This window comes from Ovis canadensis, chromosome 4, assembly GCF_042477335.2.
Source record: "Ovis canadensis isolate MfBH-ARS-UI-01 breed Bighorn chromosome 4, ARS-UI_OviCan_v2, whole genome shotgun sequence".
NCBI classification, from domain to species: Eukaryota; Metazoa; Chordata; class Mammalia; order Artiodactyla; family Bovidae; genus Ovis; species Ovis canadensis.
In genome coordinates this window covers 92,483,726-92,503,583 of record NC_091248.1, presented here as the reverse complement: position 1 = coordinate 92,503,583, position 19,858 = coordinate 92,483,726, and the positions used below count along the sequence as shown (strand labels likewise).

The following is a 19,858-nucleotide window of genomic DNA, read 5'->3' as shown; positions in this document are numbered from 1 at the left end:
ATGCCAGAAAACTATTTGCTCCAACAAGGATTTAGATCAGTGAAGGCCCTTACATCGGGAGGTGGCCAGGTCTATACAACCAGTTCCTCCCAGCAGAGACCTTGCTCTTCCTGTGTGGCCATGTAGGCTCCATGTAGGTCCTGTGGCCATGACCGCTTACCACACTGGGATTCCACATACCTCACCTCTCTGACCACGAGCATGATCGCCATCTGTGAGTCATGTTCAAGTTCCCCCACCTTCCAGCATAGGGTCAGGCACACATGAGACCTTCGGGTGCAATCTATGGGATGCTTGAATGGGTAAGAATGCATGGTCCAAAAAACTTTCCATATCCTTGGGTTCAGGTCCTCAGGTTCAATGCTGGCTGTTTGTCTGGGTCCCAGAATTCCCCTTCACCAGCCCTTTTTCTTCTCTTGGGTCCTTATACAGTCAGGTCTGAGAAGAAGATTCCAGTAAAATGACTCTGTTCGGTTGCTTGAAGAGGTGTGTTCATTTAGTACATACCAAGTTCATAGCCATTGTTCATGGTAAAGAATAAAAAGAAAGGGTGCCTCTCTTGTGTCATCACTTGGCAAGTTTTTGAAGTGGCTTAAGATGAATACAACAAAGAAACACGTCAACTAACAATACATGGCTCTGCCTTATCTGTGTTCTAGGTTCAGGTTCAGTGGTAGAATCTTAGGCCTGGCTCTGATCCATCAGTACCTTCTGGATGCTTTCTTCACGAGACCCTTCTATAAGGCGCTCCTGAGACTGTAAGTGTCCCCCCAGCCCTGCCCGCAGGACCAGAGGCACCGACCCCCCTGACTCCTCTGGCCCTTTGGTCACTGTTTGCCCTACTCATTCCTGTTAGGTTTATGATGCTTTGCTTTTCTGAGTGCTTAAGCTATCACATAAACTGTTTAGTTCAATAAAAAGACATTTGGAGATTTTATATAAAGCATAACAGAATATCATATACCAGACATAAATCAGTTTATATAAATAATTATAGTAGCATTGCAAGCATTATATGAAATTACTAAGTAGAACTGATCTGTCCCTGTATGTAAATCATTATGCTGTACACTCTAAACTTATACAGTGCTGTATGTCAATTATATCTCAATAAAGGTGGAATAAGATAAAAGAAAAAAATTGATGTATAACTTGGTTATTTTTAAATGATGCTCTTCTCCAATGGCCATGGAGAGTCCTTGAGTCAATAATTGTTTTGTGTTTGCTATTTTAAACATTTTAATACTTTCTTTTCTAATTACTGAATAAACTAAATGTTCATCGATGTATTCAAAAGTATCAAATCACTAAAATACACCTGTGTTGCTTTAGCCTAGAGTGGTATAACCATATTTTGGCATGAGGTCTGAGTAGGTGTTTACTGAAACAATCTGTTTGCCTTTCTTTCTCCCTTTGAATGGACCCAGACCCTGTGATTTGAGTGACCTGGAATATCTAGATGAGGAATTCCACCAGAGCTTGCAATGGATGAAGGACAACAATATCACAGACATCCTCGACCTCACGTTCACGGTTAATGAAGAGGTTTTTGGCCAGGTTTGTGAGATGTGGGGCTTGGAAAAGACATTTTGAGTCTTATTATGGAAAAATTGCATGATATGAAATTTACCATCCTAACCAGGTTTACCGTTCATTCAGTGTTGTTAAGTAGACTCATGTGTTATACAACCCATCTCCAGAATGTCTTCATCATGCAAAACTGAAACCCTGTCCATTGAATAATAGCTCCCTATTTTCCCCTCTCCCCAGTCCCTGGAACCACCCCACTTTTCCTTTCCAAGAACTTGTCTACTCTAAGTATCTCCTATTCAGTGGACTCATACAGTGTGTGTCTTTTTGTGATCAGCTTATTTCACTTGGCATAGTATCTTCAAGGTTCATCCATGTTCTAGCATGTGACAGGATTGCCTTCTTTTCTAGGGCTGAATAATATTCCATAGCATGTAAATACCATATTTTGTTTAGCCATTCATCAGTTGGTGGACACCTAGGTTGCCTCTACCTTTTGAGTATTGTGGATAATGCTGGTATGAACACAGGTATGCAAATCTCTTTTCAAGTCCCTGCTTTAAATTCTTTGGGATATATACTCAGAAGTGGGATTGTTGAATCATATAGTAGTGGGATTTTGTGTTTAAAAACAAGGACTGTCATCCATTCAAAATATAATTCTTTGAGGACTACTGCCTTTATTAAAGTTACTCATGTCTTCTTTGTCTTGTTTTGACATGGATCTAGTCTATAGAGTTTTTTGAAAATCAAATGTGACAGTGAATCAGGAAGTATTTTTGTAAAGTATGCAATATATCTGTAAGATATTTCTCTTATCTGTGCAACTACAACAATACTTTTTATCACTAGCATCCAGATATTTACTCCTCCAAAATGTATGTATCACAGTAGTATTTAACAAGAGAAGCGTCCCATTTTTTTTCTTCCAGTGTTTATATAACATTGAATCATCTGGCTTATAGTTTTATCAGACCAGCCTGATAGCCTGAGCAGATTTAACAATTAAGGTTTTTTGAACATCATTTACAAGAGATTCAAAAGCCTATGACATAAGTAATTTTTGTAATGGAATGTTATAAGAAGTAAGCTGGGATACTTTATAAGTACCTTCATGACTGTGGGCAGTGTGCTGAGTCTATGGGTGATAGTTACCCACTGAACCTTGCAGACCACCCAGCACCCACATCTCAATCAAGAATCTTGTTCAGGTCCTGGAAAATGTTAGTGTTTTGATGCATTGTCTTTGCATAAAAATACCTCCAAAGAATACACTTTTCCACATTTGAGAAAAAAAATTATTTGTTCTTACATCTTTAGAGAGTGTATTTAAATATGTTCAAGAACATGTGATTCACTTAACTGTCCTCCCCCATGTACTAGATGAATGTGTAAGATACACTATTTTTTCTGCGTGACTACTTTTAGCCTATCCTTTACATTTGCCCTATAGTAGGGTTAATTTGTAAAACAAACAAACAAAGAAAACACAATTATTTAGCAAAACAGATTAAGACAAATGGGTACCCGTCTTAAAAAACTTAAGTTAGATCACAAACCTAACTCATGATGCTTAAATTAATTCCATATGGGTGGAAAAGCTGAGCGCTTAAAAGAACAATAAAAAGATGAAAATGAAAGAACTTTTCTTTTTAACTTGCAGTAAGAAATGCTGTTGTAGATGTGACAAAGTCATGAAAGAAAAGATATAGTCAACTAAAATTACTTTTTTAATACCCCATATCAAAACTACACCATAAACAAAGTGAAAATGGCATAATATTTGCTACATTGTAACATATAGCACCGGAGAAGGCAATGGCAACCTACTCCAGTACTCTTGCCTGGAAAATCCCGTGGACGGAGGAGCCTGGTAGGCTGCAGTCCATGGGGTCGCTAAGAATCGGGCATGACCGAGCGACTTCCCTTTCACTTTTCACTTTCATGCATTGGAGAAGGAAATGGCAATCCACTCCAGTATTCTTGCCTGGAGAATCCCAGGGACAGAGGAGCCTAGTGGGCTGACGTTTCTGGGGTCGCACAGAGTCAGACACAACTGAAGCGACTTAGCAGCAGCAGCAGCAACATATAGCACAGACAAAAGTCTGTGTCTTTCAATATAAGAAGAGATCCTGCAGATCAATAAGAAATGATCAAAAACACAATAGAAAATTAGCAAAGAATATAAATGGATAATTCCCAGGAAAGGAAATATTCAACATCATTCACAATTTTTTTTAAATATAAATTTAAACAAAATGAAATACCATTTTCCCTCATGAGAACATCAAGAATCAGAAAGCTTCAGTTCAGTTCAGTTCAGTTGCTCAGTCGTGTCAGACTCTTTGTGACAGCATGAATCACATCATGCCAGGCCTCCGTGTCCATCACCAACTCCCGGAGTTCACCCAAACTCATGTCCATCGAGTCGGTGATGCCATCCAGCCATCTCATCCTCTGTCGTCCCCTTCTCCTCCTGCCCCCAATCCCTCCCAGCATCAGGGTCTTTTCCAATGAGTCAACTCTTCACATGAGGTGGCCAAAGTATTGGAGTTTCAGCTTCACATCAGTCCTTCCAATGATCTCCTTTAGAATGGATTGGTTGGATCTCCTTGCAGTCTGAGGGACTCTCAAGAGTCCTCTCCAACAACACAGTTTAAAAGCATCAATTCTTTGGCACTCAGCTTTCTTCACAGTCCAACTCTCACATCCATACATGACCAATGGAAAAACCATAGACTTGACTAGATGGACCTTTGTTGGCAAAGTAATATCTCTGCTTTTTAATATGCTATCTAGGTTGGTCATAACTTTCCTTCCAAGGAGTAAGTGTCTTTTAGTTTCATGGCTGCAGTCACCATCTGCAGTGATTCTGGAGCCCAGAAAAATAAAGTCTGACACTGTTCCCACTGTTTCCCCATCTCTTTCCCATGAAGTGATGGGACCAGATGCCATGATCTTCGTTTTCTGAATGTTGAGCTTTATGCCAACTTTTTCACTCTCCTCTTTCACTTTCATCAAGAGGCTTTTTAGTTCCTCTTCACTTTCTGCCATAAGGGTGGTGTCATCTTCATATCTGAGGTTATTGATATTTCTCCTAGCAATCTTGATTCCAGCTTGTGCTTCTTCCAGCCCAGCATTTCTCATAATGTACTCTGCATATAAGTTAAATAAGCACGGTGACAATATACAGCCTTGACATACTCCTTTTCTTATTTGGAACCAGTCTGTTTTTCCATGTCCAGTTCTAACCATGTTGCATGTCCAGTTCCTGACCTCCATATAGGACTCAAGAGGCAAGTCAGGTGGTCTGGTATTCCCATCTCTTTCAGAATTTTCCACAGTTTATTGTGACCCACACAGTCAAGGCTGTGCCAAAGTCAAAGGCTTTGGCTTCTTCAATAAAGCAGAAATAGATGTTTTTCTGGAACTCTTCCTTTTTCGATGATCCAGCGGATGTTGGCAATTTGATCTCTGATTCCTCTGCCTTTTCTAAAACGAGCTTGAACATCTGGAAGTTCACAGTTCAGAAAGCTTAGCAGTATTCTATTTTGGAGATGGTGGAGAGAAACAGGCACTCTGTACAAGAGTGTAGGTGGAAGGAAGCAGAAGTGAAAGGCACCCTGTGATACGTATCCTCATTCTAAATGCACCTGCCTTTGACTCAGCATCTCTGTCTGGAAATTTGACCTACAAATATGTTCACATCTAATTGAAAAGACTAATGGATAGCAATCTTCATTGCAGCATTGTTGATCACCACAAAAAAAAAAAAACAACAATCTGAACCAATATAAATGTTCAGCAGTAGAACACTGATGAAATAAATTATAATTCATTCACACAATGAAATAGTAGACTAGTAAGATATGTGGTCTGATACCCCAGCCCATCCATTTATATAGAAATCATAAACAATAAGACAGGTGGTATAACAATAACAAAGAAAGAATAAGACAGGTCTAAACTGGTATAATCCTGAAGGAAATCAACCCTGAGTATTCGTTGGAAAGACTGATGCTGAAGCTGAAGCTCCAATACTTTGGCCACCTGATGTGGAAAGCTGACCATTGGAAAAAAACTCTGATGCTGGGAAAAAAGAAGAGGGCAGCAGAGGATGAGATGGTTAGATAACATCACTGATTCAATGGACATGAATCTGAGCAAACTCCGGGAGATGGTGGAGGACAGAGGAGCCTGTCGTGTTGTAGTTCACGGAGTTGCAAAAAAGTCAGACACAACTTAGTGAGTGAATAACAACAACAAACCGCTATAAAACAATGGCCAATGTGTATCTTTAAATAAAAAAGGAAAAAAGCTTTGGTGTGTATGTGCCCACGATAATGAACAGTGTATATAATATGCTACTGTTTGGGGAGACAAACCTGTTTTTCACTGTATGGCTTTTTATAGCACTTGAATTTTTTTTCCATGGGCACATGTTATCTACTCAAAAGAAATCAAGTAAACTACAAATGACTAAATACATTAAAATTAGAGGAAAAAATAAGATTGAAAATAAAAAGAGCAATCCTTCATGTCTGTATAAGGAAGAAACTTAACAACTTAGAGAGAGTTGAAAACATTCCCAGTGATAAAAATAAGGATGTGTTATAGATCTAGAATAATGCATTTCTGTTTAAGCTTAAGCTGATCCTGTTTCTTTTCACATGAGGTTGCCAAGAGTGATGATTCTGGTTTTAGAAAGCTGAGTCACAGCCCTTCTGTCGGCAAGTTAGAGTGAAGAGCAGACAGACAGATGGACCTGAAAGACACCACCGGCTTTTCCTCGGTGTGTTAGTTAGGATTCAGTTCAACTGCTAATGAAGAAACTCAATGACCCTGCTTAAATTAACAGTTTATTTTTCTCGTACATGAAAATGTGGAGGCAGGCAACCCAAGGCTTCAGTTCCTACAGTGGCCCCCTTCACCCACAACCTGATGAATATGGCGCCTCCAACCAGCACATCCATGTCTGAAGTAGCAGGACCAAGGAGGAACAGCCCTGCTCTTTAAAGAGGCCTCATGAAAGTGCCATACAACACCCCTGCTTGTACATTATTGGCTAGAATTTAGTTATGCCACATACTTAGAGTCAGGAAATAGTCTCTAACTGGGCAGGTAAAAACCAGAGGCTCCAAAGGATATGGATCTTGGGTGGTAACTATTATGTTATAATTGACCAATATTTCATATTTACCAAAGTCACCCACGTGATCAAATAAAGTAATCAGCAGACTTCTATAAACTATTTTGTTTGGGTACTTTGCCCATGAGTGCCAAATATATACATATATTTTTAATCTATAATTAAGTACATCTATGGGCTTCCCTAGTGGCTCAGTGGTAAAGAATTTGCCTGTCAATGCAGGAGACACAGGTTTGATACCTGGGTCAGGAATATCCCCTGGAGAAGGAAATGGCAACCCACTCCAGTATTCTTGCCTGGAGAATCCCATGGACAGAGGAGCCTAGAGGGGTATAGTCCACGGGGTTGCAAAAGAGTTGGACATGACTTAGCAACTAAACAATAGCAGGCATAGTTATGCCTCATTTTTCTTATATTAATCACACTGAGCAGTGAGGCGAACCCCTTAAGCAAATTTAAGATAACTGATGCTTCCCCCTTCAAACACCAACACATTTTGATAACAGTGTCTAATATGTTACCTGCCCTCTTGCCTTTCAAAACAGTAAAGCACAGATCATAACTTTTCTTGTTAGCTTGTCCTAACAAACATGCATCGCCATACTATGTGACAACATCATTCTCTCCTTTCTCAAGGTCGAGGTGTCACCCTTCAGCCACTGTTGTACCTATTGCAGAAATACTCTCCCATCCTCCATTTCTTTTTTGCCAATGATCTGCTGTTGATAGGGAAGATTTGTTTGTTAAGAATGTGATGTAATTGGGACTTGGGTATAGTTAAGGACATTCTAGTCCATTTAGGGGTAACCAAGGCTGTGGTTTTTCCAGTAGTCATGTATGGATGTGAGAGTTGGACTATGAAGAAAGCTGAGCACCGAAGAATTGATGCTTTTGAGCTGTGGTGTTAGGGAAGACTCTTGAGAGCCCCATGAACTGCAAGGAGATCCAACCAGTCCATTCTGAAGGAGATCAGTCCTGGGTGTTCTTTGGAAGGAATGATGCTAAAGCTGAAACTCCAGTACTTTGGCCACCTCATGCAAAGAGTTAACTCATTGAAAAAGACTCTGATGCTGGGAGGGATTGGGGACAGGAGGAAAAGGAGACGACAGAGGATGAGATGGCTGGATGGCATCATGTGGTTTGGGTGAACTCTAGGAGTTGGTGATGTACAGAGAGGCCTGGCATGCTGCAGTTTATGGGGTCACAAAGAGTCGGACACAGCTGAGCGACTGAACTGAACTGAGGGGCATTTTTCTTTTATTTCCGTTAGACCTCTTAAGTTTAAGAAACATGCTTCCTCTTTATGTAACAAAACTGTAGCTTTTCTAAGGTACTGATGTATCTACTTTAGAACAACCAGAGCCTTTCCAGTGACTTCCAGGAAAGGAGAAAGAATCAAGGAGGTAAAGATGCTGAACTCATGTTAAGAGAACTTTTTACAAATAGTTCATCCTCTTAAAACTGATCTGTTTCACTACAAGGTAGAGCAAGTCAACAATCATCATGATCTTTGTTTCCCCGCAAGGTAACGGAGAGGGAGTTAAAATCTGGAGGTGCCAACACGCAGGTCACAGAGAAGAACAAGAAGGAGTACATCGAGCGGATGGTGAGGTGGCGGGTGGAGCGCGGCGTGGTGCAGCAGACCGAAGCACTGGTGCGGGGCTTCTACGAGGTGAGACCCGGCCTGGCAGGGTCTTGTTAGGAGAAGGGAGAGGAAGAACGAGGCAGGAAGAGGGCTCAGCTTTACTCCCCAGCATGCAGGGAGGACCCCCTGAGGGTGTTGGGAGAGGGTCAGAGTTCTCTGGGAAACCCAGCTCTTGTGGTCTCACAAAACCCACGTCAGTGTGGCCCTGCTGAGCCATACGTGCAAACACGTGGCCCATCCTGCCAAGACGTGTGTTTGTTGCATCCCCTTTTATTCAGTGAGATAAAAATGAGTGAAGTGAAGGCACTGGGTGGAATTATCCACTCTGGCTAGATTTTTTATTTTCTTACAGGTAGAACTCTGAGTTATTGCAGGTTTAGTTCCAGACCTCAGCAATAAAGCCGTTAGCGCAATAAAGCAAGTCACATCAGTTGTTTAGATTCTCAATGTAATAAAACTTGTGCTCATACTATACTGTAGGCTATTAAGTGTGCCACAGTATTATGTCTAAAAAACCAATGTACATACCTTATTTTAAAAATACTTTATTACTAAAAAAACTACCCATCATCTCATGACCTTGGGTTACCTCGAACCTCCAATTTGTGAAAAATGACATATCTGCAGAGTGCAATAAAGCAGAACACAATCAAAGGAGATATGCCTGTGGTGTCACTTTGTGCCGCATAATCCATGCAGAGGTGCTGAATCAGGACAGTGACTTATGAAATAAGCTGCATGAAACCACATGTGAAACTTTTGAAAATTATAAAGCACTATAGAATTTAAATAATCTGTCATTCAATAAAAAAGTTTTTTAAAAAGCATCAGAGATCAACAATAATTTTTTAAAAACGAGGACACCGACAGCTGCTAGGCTTCCTGTTTACCAAAACTTGACATAGATTTTTCCAGTTTAGAAACAAGGGCTTGGGTGTTTGAAGGTGTTCTTTGCTGCTCTGGTGGAGATCAGAGTGGGTGACTGGTTCGTCCACCTGTGTGATTAAAGGAAGTGTCTGCTGCAGGTTTTCAGTGGTACCACATACATTCAGCAGCAAGATGTAAAGCCAGAGCTCAGAACCCTCTAATCAAGCAGGTTCTTAACCCGGATCTTTGAAGGAGGGAGGGAAGAAGTGACAGGTAGAAGGGAAGAAAAAGACAATTGTTTTAATATATAAAGTCCATTCCCAGGACATAAGTCCTAGTTTGTATGTGGAAGAGAGTATTCCTTTTAAGTGAAGTGATAGCACTAATAGCTACTGAATCACTTCAAAGCAAATTGGACTTTTTGCCTTTAAAATGTAGTGTTACTGGGAAACTTAAATGTGACTACAGAAAGGCAAGTCAGTCTGTTTCATAACATCATTCCAAGAGGGAATATCAGAGGTAACGAAAAGCAGGGGACCTTTTTTGAGTTCCCGGTTCATTAAGGCATTGTGCTTCAGAATGTCATGATTTTGAACTTAAACGTGATAACACGTTGGGAGAGGGGGAAAAGGTTGTGAACAGTGGTGAGCTTCCCAGCTTAGCCCGCAGAAGTGGTAATAATGAAAGTAACTCTCAATAACATTGGGTCTGTAGGCTAAAGCTTAATTTGGATTTCAGGTGGTGGACTCAAGGCTGGTCTCCGTGTTTGATGCCAGGGAGCTGGAGCTGGTGATCGCTGGCACGGCAGAGATCGACCTGGCCGACTGGCGGAACAATGCCGAGTACCGGGGAGGTGAGCGAGCGGGGCTTGTGATGGCTCAGCTCCCACAGACACGATCTATAACTTCTTAAAAAACATTACTGATTTGAAATTGACATAACAACATTCACCATTTCCTTTCTATGTTACATTTTATCATTTTATTTTTTGTTTTTATTGAAATCTAGTTGGTCTGCAATGCTCTGTTAGTTTCAGGCATGCAGCAGAGTGTTTCAGTCATATGTATATAAAGTATATATTCTTTTTTCACATCCTCCTCCAGTACAGGTTATTATAAGATATTGAGTATACAGTTAAAAGTAACCATTTTAAATCCACAAACAATAAATGCTAGAGAGGGTAGGGAGACAAGGGGACCCTCCTACACTGTTGGTGGGAATCCAACTTGGTATAGCCACTATGGAGAACAGTATGGAGGTTCCCTAAAAGAGCTAAAAAATAGAGTTACCATATAATCCTACAATTCTACTCTGGTCATATATCCAGAGAAAAACATGGTCCAAAAAGATACAAGCACCTCAGTGTTCATTGTAGTACTGCTTACAATAGCCAAGACATGGAAGCAACCTAGATGTCCATCAAGAGTGAAATGAATATAGATGTGTTACATAGAGACAATGGAATATTACTCAGCCATTGAAAAGAATGAAATAATGCCATTTGCAGCAACATGGATGGACCTAGAGATTGTCGTGCTGAGTGAAGAAAGTCAGACAGAGAAGGAGAAATATCATATAGCATCCTTTATATGTGGAACCTAAAAAGAAATACAAATGAACTTATTTATAAAAAAGAAACAGACTTACAGACTTAGAGGACGGATTTATGTTTGTCGGGGCGGGGGGAGATGGGGGTAAGAGATGGTTAGAAAGTGTGGGATCAACATGTACACTCTGCTATATTTAAAATGGGTAACCGACAAGGACCTGCTATGCAGCACAGGGAACTCGGCTCAGAGTGGCAGAGTGGCGGCCTGGATGGGAAGGGAGTTTGAGTGAGAATGTATACATGTATATGTTTGGCTGAGTCCCTTACTTATCTACCTGAAACTATCACAATATTGTTAATCAGCTACCCCCCATATAAAGTAAAAAGTTAAAAAAAATAACCATTTTAAAGGGAACCATGCAGCAGCATTTTGTGCATTGTAGATGTGGTACAACCATCCCCTCTCAGTGGTTTCCAATCATTTTCTTTGTTCCGAAGGGAAACCCAGGACCTGTGAAGCAGTTGCTCCCCGTTCCACTCCCCACTCCCCATCCCCAGCAGCCACCAGTCTATGTGGATATACCCATGCTGGATATTTCATATAAATAGAATTATACTGTTTGGCCTTTGGGGTCTGGCTTCTTTCACTTAGTAAGGTTTGTTTGTGTTATAGTATGGCTCAGTGTTTCATTCCTTTTTATGGCTGAATAATATTCATATATATATATATATATATATATATTCGTATGTTCAGTTCATTTCAGTCCCTCAGTCATGCCCGACTCTTCGTGACCCCATGGACCACAGCACCCCAGACCTCCCTGTCCATCACCACCTCCTGGCGTTCACCCAGACTCATGTCCATTGAGTCGGTGATCCCATCCAATCATCTCATCCTCTGTCGTCCCCTTCTCCTCCTGCCTTCAATCCCTCCCAGCATCAGGGTCTTTTCAAATGAGTCAGCTCTTCGCATCAGGTGGCCAAAGTATTGGAGTTTCAGCTTTAACATCAGTCCTTCCAGTGAACACTCAGAACTGATCTCCTTTAGGATGGACTGGATGGATCTCCTTGCAGTGCAAGGGACTCTCTCTCAAAAGTCTTCTCCAACACCACAGTTCAAAAGCACTAATTATTCGACGCTCAGCTTTCTTTATAGTCCAACTCTCACATCCATACATGACTACTGGAAAAACCATAGCCTTGACTAGATGGTCCTTTGTTGGCAAAGTAATGTCTCTGCTTTTGAATATGCTATCTAGGTTGGTCATAACTTTCCTTCCAAGGAGTTAGCATCTTTTAATTTCATGGCTGCAATCACCATCTGCAGTGATTTGGGAGGCCCCGAAAATAAAGTCAGCCACTGTTTCCTCATCTATTTGCCATGAAGTGGTGGGACTGGATGCTATGATCTTTGTTTTCTTAATGTTGAGCTTTAAGCCAACTTTTTCTCTCTCCTCTTCCACTTTCATCAAGAGGCTCTTTAGTTCCTCTTCACTCTCTGCCATAAAGGTGGTATCATCTGCATATCTGAGGTTATTGATATTTCTCCCAGCAATCTTGATTCCAGCTTGTGCTTCATCCAGCCCAGCATTTCTTATGATGTACTTTGCATAGAAGTTAAATAAGCAGGGTGACAATACACAGCCTTGATGTACTCCTTTTCCTATTTGGAACCAGTCTGTTGTTCCATGTCCATTTCTAACTGTTGCTTCCTGACCTGCATACAGATTTCTCAAGAGGCAGGTCAGTGGTCTTTCCCATCTCTTTCAGAATTTTCCACAGTTTATTGTGACCCACACAATCAAAGGCTTTGGCATCTTCAATAAAGCAGAAATAGATGTTTTTATGGAACTCTCTTGTTTTTTCGATGATCCAACCGATGTTGGCAATTTGATCTCTGGTTCTTCTGCCTTTTCTAAAACCAGCTTGAACATCTGGAAGTTCACGGTTTGTGTATTGCTGAAGCCTGGCTTGGAGAATTTTGAGCATTACTTTACTAGCATTTGAGATGAGTATGTAGTGACAATATAAATATAAAATAATATCACTTTTGAAAGCTACAAAAAGTGGCCTTATTTCAGTACACGTGCAGAGTAGTTTCTAGTCCATGCTTTCTCCCCTCCATGCCCCGCCCTCCGTTTCCAACCTGGACTTTCCTTCAGGCAACAGTAACCCCCAGGTCATCCTTGGCGTAACTCGGTATAGGTATGTATCAGACAACACCGCCGACCACAGGCCAGCTCTGGAGCTGGGTCACGTGCTGCCGGGAAAGTGTGTTCTGCCTCCTGTAGAACTGAAGCCCTCCTTGCCTCCATCCTGATTTGTTGTAACAATTCTGTCATCTCTCCAAATCCCATGTCTAATTCCTCCTCATTCTTCACCTTCACACTGCCAAATGTCTTCCTGAAACATTCTTTTCATCAGGCCATTTACCAACCCACAAAACAAGCAAGCTCCTTATCACTTAGAGAAGTGGTCTTTGAAAGATTTTTTATGCTCAAAACCCTTTCCTCACATAAAATATTGCAGAGAAATTCCTATCAAAATGATAGAGGGTGAGCCAGGAGCCCACCATCTCAGCCCCTCTGGTCTCCCCGATACACTCAGCCATGTAGGAGGAAACCTCTGTGGAACTTCCTGGCTTGGAAGGAAAGCCACCAACCTAAGGTGTCAGGTAACAGCGTCTCTGCCTAGCTCTCAAGGCCTCTAAGCCCCCAGTAAGGTCCCTTCAGTGCTCACCAGCAACCGCTGTCTGCTGGTCTAGTCAGCTTGCTGTTCCCTGCATGTTTTTTCTTCATTCTCATCATTATAGCCCCTCCTCCACTCACACAAGCCTTCACATGCTTAACTCACACCCCTGAGGTGAGTTACACCTTCCATTTGATGGAGCTTTCCTTCTTTCTGCCCCAGCCCAGTGTCTTTCTTCATCTTTGAGTCCTTTGTGCACTTGCAGTCTGTCGTTTTCCTTCAGCGACTGCCCCAAGCCTGGTTTCCGTACTGTGCTGTGAGGCCCCATACTCCTTCCATGGGCCCAGCTCCTCTCGGGCCAGGGCTGGCCAGAGCACAGCAGCTCTAAGGGCACCAGGGCTGCGGGGAGAGCCCAGCATCTTCCGTTCACTAGGATTGACGTTCACCTTTCTTAAGTCCTAGATGCTCCCACAGTACGTGGTTACAAAGAGCTAAGACATCAGAACAAAGACAATAGGAGGAAATATCCTATCCGTAGAGGGTTTTGTCTCTTCAGAACCCCAAAGATCTCTGCCAGGCCTCACCACTCATGTGTACATTTATCTCAGGCAGGAAAGTGACTCCTAGGGGCCCCGTTGTTTAAATAGAAAGCAGACATCTCTGAGGACATCCCTCAGAACGTAAAACCTTTTTGTAAAAATGCCTCTTTTCTCAATTGGCTTTTGTTTTCGAACTTGACTCAGTTACACAAATTGTCTAAGGTCCACCTGAAGGCCATCACTAGAGAAATGAGCAGACCTAGAGCAGCTGTTGAGTTCTTAGCACATCTGATGTGTATTTCATCTTCCCCCACCCCTCCTCCCCTCTCCGCATCCTCTCTGTCTCCCTCCTGCTTCCGCTCAGGTTATCATGATGGGCATCTTGTGATCCGCTGGTTCTGGGCTGCGGTGGAGCGTTTCAACAATGAGCAGAGACTCAGATTGCTACAGTTCGTCACAGGAACATCAAGTGTGCCCTACGAAGGCTTTGCAGCCCTGCGAGGAAGCAACGGGCTTCGGCGTTTCTGCATAGAGAAATGGGGGAAAATTACATCTCTTCCCAGGTATGGAGCTCCCACCCTACTTCAGGAAACCTGCTGAAGAAGGCCAAGTACACTGTGTTATTTGAGCTTGAGAGATCATCCGTTGGGATGGAATTCTTTCCTACTGCCCAGTGTATTGTTCTGAGTCATCAGTGAAAGGTGTGGGGGAGAAGTGTCAGGGAAGTGCATTCAGGTCATACTCCTAGTCATTTTTTGATGATTGATGGTACTGGGACTATTGGTTTCATGGTCCATGGGTCAGTCGTATGTGGCCCAATTTAATTTAAAGAGGAATGTCTTGCCTGGGGGAAGGGGGATGCCCAGAGGCTGGAAGCCCAAAGTGGCCCTTCCAGCACTGAGTCTGCAGTTCTGTTGTTGCTGACCAAGGTTCTTGGACTCTTTAATCTATAGAAATTATAGAAAGAGACTAGAAATCTATAGAAAGAGGCTAGATGAGAAATTCAGGCAGAGGCTTCTCCGACTGCAGCCTGAGGAAGGGAGAACAAGCAACAGGTCCCTTTGCTCACTCCACCAGGGGAGTGAGCTGGTCGCTTAAATGCTGTGGGGTGGGGGCTGATGGGTGGGTCAGGCTGGAGCAATGGCTTAGGTGGTCTGCCCACCCTCTTGGTAGCGCTGTGTGCCGTCCCCTACTTTTGTTCTCAGCACCTCAGACATGGCAATTGGGTTTTGGCCTTTTTGTATCTTATTGTTCATATTAACCCCCTGGCTACGCATTATGTGGAGTTATTTTTAGTTTCTTTGTGTTCTGTTGCTGGAGAAGATGTTCATCCAGGTGCAAGTATTGAAGTAAATGGTCCCAGGTCCTTGCCTGTCTCACTAGGGCATATCACTTAATACACAGGGAATTATGTACATATTGTGTTTTTCTACTGTTTTAAAACATGTGCAGACAAAACCATATGTATCTTGGGTCTCTACAGTGGCTTCTGTACAGTAAGCTATCAAGAAAATTATTGTGTGATAATGCAGAAAAGGAGGCACTAGAGCTCCAGGCAGTTTAGCAGAATCTTTTCCCTCCTCCATGAGTTTTCATCCCAACACTTCCTCCATGCTTTCTGTGCCACTTTGGATGGCATATTCTCCTGCTCAGTGAAATAAGGAGCACTCAAGAGAGGCTTCTGTGTAGCTACTAAAGTCATAAATCCCGCTCAGCAAATAGAAGAAAAGATCGATCCACATTACTCTCTTCTGTGATATTTTCTAACTGTAAGAGAAGATTCATATTTAATTCAGCTCTGTTTCTACATGGCCTCTGAGATGCTTTGCTAATCCCTTTTGTGGCAGGATTTATTGAACTATAATTTTTATCTAGCTTTCCTAGTCTTTATAGCATCCTGGAGATAATTCATGGTGAGCATAGGAGGCCCAGGAAACAGAGCACGAGCCCCGCTGGTTAATAACAGCCTGAAGCCTTGGGCGCTTTTCAGCCCTGCCTTCACCCAGTTAGATCAGCAGACCCTCAGTGCTCATTTGCATGATTCTGCTGACAGCTGAGCCTCCTGAATGAATACTGGCAAGAAAATCAGGCTCAAAAGGCAAGATTTCCATTTGTTGAGTTCAATGATAGGTTTGAAGGATGAGGTTGTTTGGAAGCATTTTGTTCTTACTTCAAAGACTTGAGTTTGAGTCACATTTGGTGATATCCTACTCCCAGAGTGAGCACCTCAGTGTGCCTGTGGACTGGGATAAGGGGGCGTGGCTGAGCTACACAATGCACCTGCCCAGAGGGGCTGAGTCTAGGGAGGAACAGAACCAGATGGTGCGTAGTTACAACCCCAGTTGCAATCAGAGGAGAGCAAAGAAGAGACAGTAAAAGCAGGGATGCTATGAGGTTGTAGGACAGAGGCCTAATCCTGACTGAATTGACAGGAGAAGATGTCACGGAGAAGCTGGCATTCAGGTGAGTCATGAGGGACAAGGAAGGGCAGAGGGAATTCCAGGCTGGAGCAACAGCAAGAGCAAGGCCTGGAGGTGGAAAGGTCAGCTGTATTCAGGAAGGAGCGCCAAGCAGGCATGGAGGACAAGATGTCTAACGTGACGTTTGCAGGGGACATCGTTGAGAGAGCAAGTTTGGTGGGCCACACAGAGTAGACCCCATTGAGGAGTCTGTACTATTATTTAGGAAACAGAAGTTGTTGCTTTTGTCACTGAGGTCAGAAATGGAGTCTAATTACATACATGCTCTGGGAAGCCTTGAAATTTGTATTAATCCTATTAACCCACACAGAGAACTAATAGAGGGGGCATCAGCTTATGAAAAGGAAATGGCAGCCCACTCTAGTACTCTTGCTTGGAAAATCCCAATGACAGAGGAGTCTGACAGACTACAGTCTGTGGGGTCTCAAAAGAGTCAGACATGACTGTGCAACAAGAACAACACTGACCTTCTGAACAGGCTCTGCACATCTGGGCTAAGGCATCCCTAAAAACGTTGCTGTGCTTCGAGCCCCAGAGAGGGTTCCTGGGGGAAGCAGGCACTTCATCCTGGGCCAGATGAGCCCCAGGAAGTGCTGAGAGGCCTCCAAGAGGACAGTGAAAATGACCCTCTGAGTATGAACCCCCAACTAGTCTCCCTTGTATCTTCTGAAGATTCAAGAACCTGGAAAGTGTCACCTAGGGTGGAGAGAAAGAAACAGCCTCTGAATTCCGAGAATGGTAGTTCGGAAAGACCTGGCCAGGCCACGTGGCAGGTGGCAAAAGCCCAGGCAAGCAGGAGAGCCAAGCACCCATTGGGTGGTCCGAGGCTCTCCAGAGACTGTGAGCCTTGCGTGCACTGCCCACACTCTGAGGAGAGGTGTTCTAGGCTGACTTCCCCTCAGATCTTCCCTCTAGAAAGACAGCTAGCCTCCTAGGTGAGGGAGCCAAACAGCATCACACAAAGCCGTGCATCAGTCCAAGTCCTTGCCTTCCAGAGTGTGTGGGGGTTAGAACAAAGACTCTGGGGCAGGGTTTATAGTTTTACAGAGCCTGGTGAAAAAACTTCAAATATCACCATCGCTAGAGCATAGCAGGGGTGGGATGGTCACTGGGGCTAAGGCCAAGGAGCTGGCAGGCCAGGGCTCTGAACAGTCAGCCATGTGGACTCAGAAGCTACACAGTATGGTGGGAAGACCTGAAGTGGAAAACATTTAAGCCAATTACCAGAAATGTTACCCAATGTGTTCCTTAGGAGGTCAGAAGGCGTGGAAGGTAGGTCTAGATCACTGTGGTCAAACATGTTTAACGCAGAGAGAGGGTCCCTTTACACCCCAACCTAGTTTAAGCAGGCATACTCCTGAGTATGTATCTGAAATACTAGTTCTTCAAAACAGTTGGAGTTTAGTCGCTAAGTCATGTCTGACTCTTTTGCAAACCCTTGGACTGTAGCCCGCCAGGCTCCTCTGTCCATGGGGTTTTCCAGGCAAGAATACTGGAGTGGGTTGCCATTTCCCTCTGCAAGGGATCTTCCTGACCCAGGGATCGAGCCCATGTCTCCTGCACTGGCAGGCAGATTCTTAACCATTGACCCAATATACCTCATCCTTATTATCTATAGGTAGTACTCTCTATTTTCTACCCTGTCCTATTTGTTAAAATAAAATGCCAAACAAAACTTGTAGTTTGAAGAAAAAAATTTACCTAAATGGCATGAGATTCAGGGGAGCAGAAATTTTTGATCAAAAAATTGAAAAGTAATGATTTAGAATTGGCAATGGGGAGTGAAAAAAGTATTCATCCATCCACAGCCCAGAATGCAGCCAGGTGAACAATGGCTGTCTCCACTCATGAGGGCTGAGAATGCTAGGGCTTGTAGGCCAGACCAAAAGATGGGAGAGTTTCCTTACTGTGAAACTTGGTAAGGAAAAACTTGGAAGGAAAGAAGGAAAACTTGGGAGCTGGTCAGGGTAGACACAGCACAGGCAGTGTGGAAATAGAGTAAAGGAGAGGAGGAAAGCTTAGGGGGTTACATTTCAAGTATCAATGAGAAAAACAGAATTATGAGTCAGGAGCAGGTGAACCGGACTAAAAATCTAATATGAACATGTTTCACTGCAATGATAACCTGAGCCCAAGCCCAGGATGGAGGTGGAGGCCTGGTTAAGTTAGTATTGGCTTACTCTATAGTGATGGTTTGTGAGGGTGGAGGCAGGGAAGATTTTGTCCCCTAGGGGACATTTAGCAATGTCTGGAGACATTTTTGGTTGTTGGGTAGGGGTTCTCCTGGCCTCTATCAGGGAGAGGCCAGGGATGCTGCTGAACACCTACAAGACACGGGACAGCCCCTCCTGGTGAAAAATCATCAAGCTTCAAGTATCAATGGTGCCTGAAGCCCTGCTCTCTAGGCTGACTGGCTACAAAGGAGGCATGAGGGAGCCATTGGGAGTCCCAGTGAGAAACTGACAGCCACTGAGAAATTGTCCAGAAGTGAAGGGAGAAAGATGTTCATAGGAAGAGCTGTCAACTGTTTCAACAAGCTAGGGGAGGTGGGCATAGAGAATGCACCTCTGGATGAGGGAATCAAGAGGTTATTGACAAATTTGGAAGAGAGTAGATTCAGCAGTGATAGAGTGAGAACCGGCCTGGTGACTGAAGCTGCAGTTGGGAAGTGGGAGAAGAGGACATGAAAAGGAGACACAAGGACTTCCCTGGCAGCCTAGTGGTTAAGACTCCACACTTTCACTGCAGGGGACATGAGTTCGATCCCTGGTCAGGGAACTAAGGTCCCAAAAGCCAGGTGGTGTGGCCAGAAAAGGAAAAAAAAAAAAAGACACAACTTAAGTAACTGACCTCACAACTGGCTATACAGCCAGCTACAGTGGGTTTTGATGCTGCCCCTTTTTGTTATAATATTTACTCTAAACCAACCTTAAAGTGGTCTCTACTGCAGAGAAGCAAGACTGACTTCGGCCCTATCTTGGTTCACATTTTGATCAAAAACTTAGAATACATTGAGGAGACAGGGAGATGAATTGTGTAGATGACATGGATTAGAAGTATCACAGATAATACTGTGATGGATTTCAATCCAAATTCAGCATGATCTCAAAATGCTGGAACCCCAGAATAATACTGACAGAGTGCAGTTTGACCCAACACAACTGGTCAGATCCAGTGGAGTTCCAAAATGTCAACTGCACAAATATGAGATGAGGACAGTTCATTTGCCAGCAGGCAGGTGGAAAAAGCCAAGAGTCTGAAGTCCTCACAAGGGGGACACAGTTCCTAAAATCATGATTGCAACTGTGTTTGCATTATTAAGAAACTCTGATGCTTAAATGATGATTCATGGTTTACGAAATGCACTTGTGGGTACTCTGTTCTCACACCAACCCTCTGATGTGCACAAAG

General features: G+C 43.1%; 1 protein-coding gene across 2 annotated transcripts in view; it reads left to right on the top strand.

Moving 5' to 3' along the window:
• HECW1 (HECT, C2 and WW domain containing E3 ubiquitin protein ligase 1) overlaps positions 1 to 19,858 on the top strand; it is a 488,368-nt gene that overhangs the window by 465,009 nt on the left and 3,501 nt on the right. For both annotated transcript variants that reach the window (XM_069588229.1, XM_069588230.1), the window contains 5 exons: positions 660 to 758; positions 1,428 to 1,557; positions 8,205 to 8,351; positions 9,930 to 10,044; positions 14,332 to 14,530. In XM_069588229.1, coding sequence (XP_069444330.1) covers positions 660 to 758; positions 1,428 to 1,557; positions 8,205 to 8,351; positions 9,930 to 10,044; positions 14,332 to 14,530 — 690 coding nt within the window. The remainder of the gene's footprint in view (positions 1 to 659; positions 759 to 1,427; positions 1,558 to 8,204; positions 8,352 to 9,929; positions 10,045 to 14,331; positions 14,531 to 19,858) is intronic.